Here is a 9,974-nt window from a genome sequence, read left to right on the forward strand (position 1 = left end):
CAGCATCCTCAGGGGCGTTTCGGCCTCATCTCCTAGGAAACAAGTCCTGCTCAGCTGGGGTCTCGGGGTCGGGAAGCCCACAGGTTCCCCACCACCCTGAAGAGCCCACCCACCTCGTCCTTCACGAGCGAGCGACGAAGGCTGTGGAGGGCGGAGGCCGGGCTGCTCAGAAAGGTTTACTCAGGAAGCGGTCCCGGCCCCCAGCTCCTTTTCTACGCCCCCCACCCCCAGCCCCTCGCAGGAGGATGTGCTCACACGAGATCCAGATCCCGGCCCGGCCTCCCTCGTCTTTCTCCAGAGATCTCTACTCGGCGGCAGAAGGCCCGGGACCCGCGGAAGCAGAAAGTAAACCTGATAGGAAAAGACTAGGCGCGCGCCGGCCGTTCCCGAGGGGGCAGCACAGTCCCCACCGCCGGAGCGCCGCGCGCCCCAGGCCCAAGCGGGGCGGAGCCAGGCGGGAGCGCGCCCGGGGCGGGGCGTCGGGGGCGCGCCCGGAGGGCGGAGGGATGGGCTGGGGGCGTGGTCTAGGGCTCCGGGGCCGGAGGCGGCGGCGGCGGCGGCAGGAGCTGGGAGGCGAGGAGCCGGGAGCTCGGGGCTCAGTCGGGGGGCGGCGGCGGCGGCGGCGGCGGCGGCGGCTCCGGGGATGGCGGCGGCTCCGCTGCTGCTGCTGCTGCTGCTCGTGCCGGTGCCGCTGCTGCCGCTGCTGGCCCAGGGGCCCGGGGGGGCACTGGGAAACCGGCATGCGGTGTACTGGAACAGCTCCAACCAGCAGTGAGTCGGGGGCCCGGGGAGCCCAGTGCGTCCCGCGCCTGCGAGAGAGGGGGCCGAGGAGGGGGGCAGGAAGTCCTCAGGGCCGCCGAGGTGGGGGTCCCAGGGGGCCCGGCTGGGGGCCGGAGCCGGGGGCTGGGGGGAGGGCACGCTCCGTGGGCGTCTGTGAAACTCGCGGTGGGGGGGCGCGTCTGGAAGAGGCTGTGGAGGTCTAGGAAGGAGGACTTGGGCCGCGCGGAGGAGGCGGCTCGGGGACACCGCACCCGGCGCTGGAACGGCGTGTCCCCACCGCACAGCTCCCCATCTTCGCCCCCTCCAGCCGAGTGGGGCCGTCGCACCAGGGGGCCCAGGGATGACCTGTTTTCGGCGGTGAGGCTTTCACGGGGGGCTCTGTGTCGGACTCCTGCTTTTAGAAGTGGGGTCCAGAGCTGAGCCCGGAGTCCGGTCGAGCACCTCCTCAGAACGAGGCCGAAGGGGTCGCCCTGGTCGTGGGGAGCAGCCCCGCGGGGATGCGCTGGGGCTGGGTCGCCGAGGCGGGGGTCCCGGAGGTGCTGCTTGGCGGGGATGGAAACGGGGTTGCCAGTGAGAGAGGAGAGCAGGCAGATGTCGGCGTGTCACACACGTACACACACGCCCGGCCTGGGGACGCCGTGTGGCTCCAAGTGTGAGCAGGCGTGCGCGGCTGTCAGTGCGCGTGTATGGCTGAGTGTGTGATTTGTGTGTCTGCGTCGGCGGTCGTCTGGGGTGGGAGCGGGAAGCGGGCGGGGAGGGGGCTGCGGCCGCTGTCCGCGTGGCCGGTCGCGTCTGGGCTGGGGTGGCCGCCGGCGCCTCCGCGGTCTGGGCGGGTGTCAGGGCGGCCGTCTGGTTTCCCCGGGTGCCGGCCGCGGGGCCAGGTCCTCGCTGCCCTTGCCCTCTCCTCCGCGCGGTGCCTCCGTGTGTGTCTGTGTTGGGGGCATCCCTAGGGACGCGGGGGTCACTGTCACACCTGCCCAGGCGGCCGCAGCACTGCTTCTGGCTCCCCACCCTGGGGGGCGACCCAGGAGCAATCGGCGAGGCCCCAGGGGAGGGGTCCGGGGAGGGCCCGGCAGCCGCGACCCCCCAACCTCCCGGGGGAGGGGCTGCCGCTCGCCGCTCCGCTCTTTGTTGTTTGGGGCTCCGCGCCTCCCCCTCTCCCTGCTCGCGCCCGGAGTGTCAGACTGGGGGTGGGGATGAGCCAACGACGCCCCCCTCTCGCTTCCCATGGAAACCTCGGGGGTGGGGGATGAGGCCCCTCCCCCCTGGAGCGGGACTCGCGGAACTCTGGGGGGTGCGGGGGGGGGGTGGTGAGTCCCCGTTCTATCTAGCTCGTCCCCCTCCCCCAGACTCACACGTCCGCCCCCCGCCCCACGAGTCTGGCAGGGAGTGGAGAGCACGCAGGTGAGGGGCCCCGGGTCCCACCACCCTCGGGGCCCCCCGGCATTCTTAGGGGAAGCCGGAGCCGGGGGTCCGCGGGAACGGCCTGGGTGGGGAGGGGGCGGCGGTGGAGGATGTTGTTGATTGGGCTCCCCTCCCCCGCATACACCTGGGCTCAGGTGAAAGCCCTGGGAGGGGGTGGGGGAGCCCGGTTCCGGGAGCCTCCTTTTTGCTTTCCCCGAGCCCCCGCAGGTCTGGACCGGCAGCGGTGGGAGGGAGCGCGCCCCCGGCTAGGAGGACGCCGCCGCCCCCGCCTCGCTGCCTCGGCCTTTGTTGCCGCTGCGCCCGGGCTCCCCGGCTCCCTCACTGCGGCAGCCGCGGCCCCATAAATCGTGAGAGCGACGTGCTCCGGAGCCGGGAGTGGAAAGGGCCAGGGAGCTGGGGGCGGGGCTCGGTCGAGCCACAGGCTCCCGCGCCCCCTCCCCCCGGTCACGTGAGCTGGGCGCCGGGCTCCCACCCCCTGTCACGTGCCGAGGGTCTCTGCCCCTTGGGGTCACGTGGAGAGGGTCTTGCGACCCCACCTCCTGGGATCACGTGGGAGGGTGCTGGTGGGACACGTGCAGAGGCCTCCTTTGACAGACCTGGGGGCCCTGCACAGCGGTCGCGCTTTTGCCCCTGCCCCCCAGTAGACCCTCCGTTTGATGCGCTGTAATTGGGGAGACCGGTTCCCAGCTTGGCCCAGAAACTAGGGATGCGGGGTACTATATTGGGGGGAAGAAAGAGAATCTGAGAGGTCGAGGGATCCCCTGAGCCGGAATTGGATTGGGGTGGGGGGCGGGAGGACCTGCTGACGGCCAAAGGTGTGCCCCAGCCTGTGCTTCGCCGCTCTGCGGCCGGAGCCCGGTGCTGTCATTTGCCCCGAGTTCCAGCAGCCTCGGGAATATCTTTCTCCAGCCATGTCCATGCCTTTCTCCCTGGAATGCTTCTGTTGCTGGTTTCTCTTCCATTCACACGTTCATTCAGCAAATATTTATTGAGGCTGTACTACATCCCCTTCGGTCTTTCTCTGTGCGTGTTTTCTCCCTGCCACCCGGCCTCTGCCCCGCACCCCTCCCCGCCTCTGAGAGCCGTCTCCGCGGGAGGGGGGGGCTCCCCGATCGGCCCCCACGTCCCTCCTTCCTCCACGCCTTTCTCCGTCCCCATTCCAGGGCGCGCTCTCCGATCCCGCACCCCTCTCGCTGTCTCGCCCATGTCCCCTCCCGAGGACCCAGGTCTGTTCCCCCCACTTGGTGCGCGTCTCCTCTCACTTCGTTTCTGTGTGTCGCTTTCGGCGGGTCCTTCGCTCTTCGCCGCCGCTGCAGATCAATAAACCTTCGCCGCCGCCCGCCGCTGTCGCAGGGAGGGGGCGGGGATGCGGGCGTGCTGCCTCTCACCCACCCAACGCCCGCTCGAGAAGCCCGGGGCCCCGGAGCTGGGGATGGCGGGACCCGGTGGGGCGGGGTGCAGGGGTGTCAGCGTGCCTGAGCCGCCCTGCCAGCCCTCCAACCCCCCCCACCAGCCGGGCGCGCGGACCCCACGCCGCGCGCACGTGGTCCAGCCTCGGCTGCCTGAGCGAGCGGCGCGCCGCCTCGGGGGCGCGCTGAAGGGAGGAGAGCCTGGGTCGGCGTCTTTACATCCCTCCTCCGCTTCTTCAGCTCTGCATGCCGCTTCCAGGGCTGCGGGCGGGGATTAGGCAAGTTCTGGGCCACTTGGGATGCTTTCCCTCCTCCTTGGTCTTGTTACACACTCTGTTTACCTGCCCCTAATTGCCCCGCGGGGAGAGGTTTTCTCCTTACCTGCTCCCCCACCGCTCACCCCACAGGCTCGCGCAGGCAGAGGGTCGCAGGCAGAGGGTCAGAATGTGTACCCGAGGCACACCGAGGTGGGGGAGCCTGGAGAGCCGACAAAACGGGGTGAGGGGGCTCCCCCTCCAGGTGGGGTGTGCGGACATTTGCTTTTCTGCAAATGTAGTAGGGGGTGAAGCGCAGAAGAACAGCGAAGTGTTTGAAGGGGCAGGCATACCCCAACCCCCAGGTCCCACCTGCACCCCCAGGGATGGTGAGCCGGGGGCCCTGTTGGACCTGTAGCAGCAGCAGCCAGGGCAGGGAGGGTGACAGATTCAATGAAAGTGCCCAAGCCAAGCAGATACCTCACTCAGGCCTCCCAAGAGTTGTAACTGGGAACTTTGGCACCCAGCCCCTTGCCTGCCAGATACCTACTGCAGCAGCCATTCCCAGAGTAGGTTTTCCTCCCACGTGCCCAGCTTGGGGGGGCATTTCAGGGGCCACTCCTGCCACCTTGCCCAGATATAGGTGAAAGATAGCTTTTCTTCATTGGTGCTCACCCAGCCACCTTTATGGAAGGCCAGTCCCAGCCCTGTTGATGAAACTGAGGCCACCTATCCCAGTAGGCCTGGCCTTAGCTTATTCCTTGCTGGCATGGGCTGTGTAGTCCAGGCATTTGGGCCTGCCCCAGGGAGGGGCCACTTCAGAGTAGGGCTGGAAACCTAGGTGAGGCTCAGGGACAGAGTCCCTGGGTGGCTGTGCAGCTGCTTTAGGCCTGGCACCCTATCACTGGCAGCCCCCTCCTCAAAGCCTGTGGGGAAGGAACAGTAGAATTGGAAGCTGGGGATAGAGCGTCAAACCCAGATGGCGCCAGGAGCCAGGCCTGGTCTAACCCGTTTTCCTGCTCCCAGTGCCCCGGGCCGAGACTCCTGCCCACCTGAGTGCCAAGGCCAGGGAGGGGCCTAAGTGACCCATCGCTCCCGTGGGAACCAGGTGGGACTGGTGGCATTCCTGATGACTCAAGGAGGCTGTGCCCATTCTTACTGAGGTGCCCCAGCACCAGCACTCACCTCTCTGCTTACTGCCAGGCTTAGGGAGGCAGTGCTTAGGGAGGCCAAGGAAGTAGGATAAGGTGAGGAGGGACCCCCAAGGCTCCACTCAATTCAGAGGCCTCCAAGCTTATTTCCCTAGTGGATCTAATGACTATTTGTGGAACTGGGAGGGGCCTGGTGACATGGGGAGCCAGTCCCTCCCTTCAGGGAATTCCCAGGGACCAAGGACCCCAGTGGTTTGACATGTTGCCAGGTATCCCATGCCTTCTGCATCTGTCGTGTTCACCTTTTCCTGCTTGGATGTGTGCATTCCTCCCCTAAGGAAACTGGGGAGAACTTCTGCCCACTTCTCTGAATTTCTTTCTCCATCTGGATGTTTCTCCCATCCCTGCAATGGCTCAGCACCACCATGGAGGGCTTTAAGACCAACACTTTGATGGTGACTGGAGAGGCAGGTGGGGATTACAAGGGACCGAGCATCTGCTTCTGTGTCCCATAGAAGGATTAAGGGAGTATGAGGCACAGCCATGCTGTCTGGGCACTATGCCCACTACTCTGCCTAACACACGAAGGGGGCAGCGGTGCCAGGATGAGGAAGTTGGGGCTGGTTGGCATGATAGTACGTGGAGCCTTGGTGTGGAGTCTCTTAGCTCCCCGATCTGTTGTATCACGTTGTTGGGGACCTAAATGGCCGGTAATACTGTAGAGGGAGCATGTGCCTGTGTGTCTGTCTGTCTGTCTGTCTGGGGGGCAGGGAGTGAGGGAAGGAAGAGCTTGAGATGGCTGGGGTCAACCAAGACTGACATGCAAGCCCAACACACAAGCAGCCTAGCTTTTCTACGTGTGTGCCGCCTGCCTGTGCGCCACGGAATTGTGCGTGCCCATGCACGAGGTCTCCACACACGCGTCTGTGAGGTCAGGTCCTGTCCGACTGTCCGTGGGGAGGCCCGGCAGCGGCAGGAAAGCATGCCAGGAGAGGGAAGGGATCCCTGCCACACTCACCCTTCCCTTCCCCTGTCACTACCCTGGGTGGGGGGGGGATGCTGAGGGAGGGACGGAGGAAATCCGGGCCCGGGTCTGGGAGTCGCGGAGGCCTGCGCCGTTTCTGTGGCAACCGAAGCGTACGTTCCCCTCTCCCCCGCCCTTCGGTGTGGAGGCAGGCGGGCTTCCGTGAGCCTTTGCTGCCCTCTGGTGGCCCCGGGAGAAGGACGGGACATGGCGTGGGCCGGGAAGGCCCGCGTGGGGCTGGCGGCAGTGGGACGAGGGCGGGCGTCTGACCCGCTTCCTCTCCCCCGCAGCCTGCGACGAGAGGGCTACACGGTGCAGGTGAACGTCAACGACTACCTGGACATTTACTGTCCTCACTACAATGGCTCGGGGGTGGGCCCCGGGGCGGGCCCGGGCCCCGGGGGCGGGGCGGAGCAGTACGTGCTGTACATGGTGAGCCACGCCGGCTACCGCACCTGCAACGCCAGCCAAGGCTTCAAGCGCTGGGAGTGCAACCGCCCGCACGCCCCCCACAGTCCCATCAAGTTCTCGGAGAAGTTCCAGCGCTACAGCGCCTTCTCGCTGGGCTACGAGTTCCACGCCGGCCACGAGTACTACTACATCTGTGAGTGACGGCCGGGGGTGGGGCGGGGACGTGAGTGACTGGAGGTCTGGGGCCGAGGGGGCGGGACTGGGGCGGGGCCGAAGGGTGAGTGACAGAAGGACTGGGCAAGAGGGGGCCGGAGGGGCGTGGCCTGGGGAGAGTGACAAGAGGACTGGGCCCGAGGGTGCGGGGCTGGGGCGGGGCCAGGAGTGAATGATAGGCCTGGGACCCGAGGAGCGGGGCGGGGTCTAAGGATGTCCGTGAGGGCCGGGGGTGGGGCCAGGGGCGGGGGCTAATAGTTTGTGAGGGCAGGGGGTGGGACGGGGGTGGGGCCTAAAGGAAGGAGAGAGCCTGGGGTTGGGGTCTCGGGGGCCGGGGCGGGGCCTACAGCGCGTCCGCGAGAGCGGGCCAGTGGGTGGGGCGGGGGTGGGGCCAAGGTTCCGGGAGGGCCGGGTAGAGGTGGGCCAAAAGGCTAGCGTGGTGGGAGTGCAGGCCCGATAGTGGGGCCCGCGTCCCTGCACGTGACACTGGGGTGCGGCCTCGGGGCTCCGGCTCCGGACGGGGTTGGTGACAGTCCGACCCCCGCGGGGTCGCGGGGTCACGGCTTCGGTGAGGGATGTTCCGGGACTGGAGCTCGAGGCTCAGGGTCCCTTGAGGGCTGGCGGCGGAGCCCCGTGACCCGTGTCCAGGGTGGGGATCCTGCCAGACGCGTAGGGGCGTGACCTCCAAGAGCGCCGCTCAGGCCCCGTCTCGTCCCCAGCCACGCCCACCCACAGCCTGCACTGGAAGTGCCTGCGGATGAAGGTGTTCGTCTGCTGCGCCTCCAGTGAGTCCCCTCGGCGCCCGGCCGCGACCCCGTTCTCGGCTCCCTGCTTCGGGGCTCCCCTGGCTCCCGGGGGCGGTGGGGGGGTGCAGGAGCGGGGACTTACTCCCCAGCCGTAGCGGGGGTGGGCGGGTCCTGGCCCTGACTGTCCCCCCCTCCTGTCTCCCACCCGCACCCCGCCCCGCAGCATCGCACTCCGGGGAGAAGCCGGCCCCCACCCTCCCCCAGTTCACCATGGGTCCCCAAGTGAAGATCAACGTGCTGGGTGAGTCTGCGCAGCGCCCTCTGGTGGCCACTGCTGGAACCGCAGCCCCCTCCCCGGTGCCTGCTCACCTCGCATGCCTCCCCGGGGCACGGATCCCTCCCCATCCCCACCCCCGCCCCGTGGGTGGTCCCGTCCTGGCTCCGCTGCTGCTGCCGCCGCCGCGTGCCCCACCCGCGCGCGCAGCCCAGCCCTCACCACCCTCTCTGTTCATCTGCCCGCAGAGGACTTTGAGGGAGAGAATCCCCAGGTGCCCAAGCTGGAGAAAAGCATCAGCGGGACGAGCCCCAAGCGGGAACACCTGCCCCTGGCGGTGGGCATCGCCTTCTTCCTCATGACGCTCTTGGCCTCCTAACTCTGCCCCCTCCCTCAGCTGGGAGACGTGGGGCTGGCAAAGGGTGGGGAGACTCTGTCTGGCCTCTCCGAGGGAAGCCTGGGTGTGGGGCTAGACCCCTTCTCCGATGGCTGGGAGTGTGGTCTGCAGCATACATCCGTGCCCATCCCCTTCGCCCTCTCGCTCCCCATGTAGGGCACAGTAGTGGGCCAGACACAAGGACGGCCACGGTCCCGGGTGGCCTTCTGGCTCCGGTACCTTTCCCTGGTACCCTCCCTTGTTGTCACCACCAGAGACCTAGAGAGCCAGTCCAAGTGTGGGAGGCACCCCCATCATCTCTTCTAGGGGTGGACACAGGGAGAGGACTAGATGGGCGAGGGGGTGGCAGCACCTACTGCCCCCTTTCCCCTGTTTACAGCAATAAGCACGTCCTCCTCCCACTCCCGCTCCCAGGATTTCAGTTTGGATTGGATCCAAGTTTACAAGCAGACACCCCTGGGGGGGGCGGGCAGGGGACAAGGTGACAAAGGGTGGGCATTGGGGTGCCGGCAGGCATGTACAGACTCTATATCTCTATATATAATGTACAGATGGACAGACTCCCTCTCTCCCCAACCCCCTGCCCTCCTTGACCTCCTTTCCAGCTTCAGACCCCTTCCCCACCAGGCTAGGCCCCCCCACCGGGGGACCCCCTGGCCCCTCTTTTGTCTTCTGTGAAGACAAGACCTATGCAACGCACAGACACTTTTGGAGACCGTGAGACAACGACGCCCTGTCCCCTCCAGCCCCCAGCCAGGACCCAAACCCACAACCTCGCCCTGCCCTCCCTCTGTGGCCCCACCCATCCTCCTGGGCCTTTTTCAAGTGCTTTGGCTGTGACTTTCATACTCTGCTCTTAGTCTAAAAAAATAAACTGGAGATAAAAATAACAAAGTGTGTGTGATTCCAGGGGCCATTGCCCTTCTGGACACTGGTTATACTCCACAGGTCATGGGGCTGCTGGGGTGGGCTCTGGGGCCCAAGGGTTAACTGAGTGCCATGGGTCTCCCTTGAGGAGGCAACTGTGTGTGGAAGGAGCAACAGGGAGCAGTCACGCAGGCCCGGCTGCCTTTAGGCAAGTCAAGCACCCTCCTCAAAGCTCACATCCTACTCAGAACTTGAGCTGGGCTACACCTGTCTCGGCTGCTATAAGGAAATGGCAGAGGAAGCACCCAGCTCAGGATGGTGTCCCCTTCCTTCCCATCCCACTCTGCAATCAGGGTATTGATTGGGGTCTATGGGCTTCGGGAGGTTGTGAACCTAGATAGGAAGACCATGACATCTTTGTTTTCACTCACCTGTAACTGAAATTAAACATCCTCTTACGAAAAAAAATAAAATAAAATAAAATAAATAAAATAAAATAAAATAAAATAAAATAAAGTAAAATAAAATAAAATAAAATAAATAAATAAATAAAATAAACATCCTCTTACGGCCTTGGGCAACAAGCCAAAATAGTTTTCAGAGGGCTTGTGTCTTTTTACCCAACAGAAATCACAGATGTTTTCAGGCTGTATTATAGTCTTTGAAGATCTTGCAAAACACCATTTGCTCTCATCACTACTTCGAAAGGACCGTAGTTGTTAGACTTTCCTTATTTTTTTTTATATTTTATTTATTTATTCATGAGAGACTCAGCGAGGTAGAGACACACAGGCAGAGGGAGAAGCAGGCTCCATTCAGGGAGCCCGATGTGGGACTCGATCCTGGGACTCTGGGATCATGCCCTGAGCCAAAGGCAGATGCTCAACTGGTGAGCCACCCAGGCATCCCAGACTTTCCTTATTTTTAATGTGTTAATAAAGAAGTAGATATATTACAATACAAAAAAATGTAAATGTTTTGATAACTGTTTCCATATAATTGGTTTCCTTTATAATGCTTTGG

General features: G+C 64.4%; 1 protein-coding gene across 3 annotated transcripts; it reads left to right on the top strand.

The window, feature by feature from the left end:
- Positions 1-538: 538 nt before the first annotated feature.
- EFNA3 (ephrin A3) lies at positions 539-8,978 on the top strand. Of its 3 annotated transcripts, none has more exons than XM_025997201.2 (5): positions 539-771; positions 6,334-6,647; positions 7,387-7,452; positions 7,637-7,714; positions 7,936-8,978. In XM_025997201.2, the coding sequence occupies exons 1-5, from the start codon at positions 644-646 to the stop codon at positions 8,064-8,066; spliced, it is 717 nt and encodes a 238-aa protein (XP_025852986.1). In that variant the 5' UTR covers positions 539-643; the 3' UTR covers positions 8,067-8,978. The 3 variants fall into 3 exon arrangements, with proteins under 3 accessions (XP_025852986.1, XP_025852988.1, XP_025852989.1); XM_025997204.2 differs by lacking the exon at positions 539-771 and adding an exon at positions 967-1,137; XM_025997203.2 differs by lacking the exon at positions 7,637-7,714.
- The last annotated feature ends 996 nt before the right edge of the window (positions 8,979-9,974 follow it).

This window comes from Vulpes vulpes, chromosome 13 (genome assembly GCF_048418805.1).
Source record: "Vulpes vulpes isolate BD-2025 chromosome 13, VulVul3, whole genome shotgun sequence".
NCBI classification, from domain to species: domain Eukaryota; kingdom Metazoa; phylum Chordata; class Mammalia; order Carnivora; family Canidae; genus Vulpes; species Vulpes vulpes.

Excerpts from the sequence above, each read along its gene's own strand:
- EFNA3 (XM_025997201.2), top strand. The coding sequence starts at position 644 with ATGGCGGCGGCTCCGCTGCTGCTGCTGCTGCTGCTCGTGCCGGTGCCG. Across the intron at positions 772-6,333 it reads TGGAACAGCTCCAACCAGCA|CCTGCGACGAGAGGGCTACA; the intron begins GTGAGTCGGGGG and ends TCTCCCCCGCAG. Across the intron at positions 6,648-7,386 it reads CCACGAGTACTACTACATCT|CCACGCCCACCCACAGCCTG; the intron begins GTGAGTGACGGC and ends TCTCGTCCCCAG.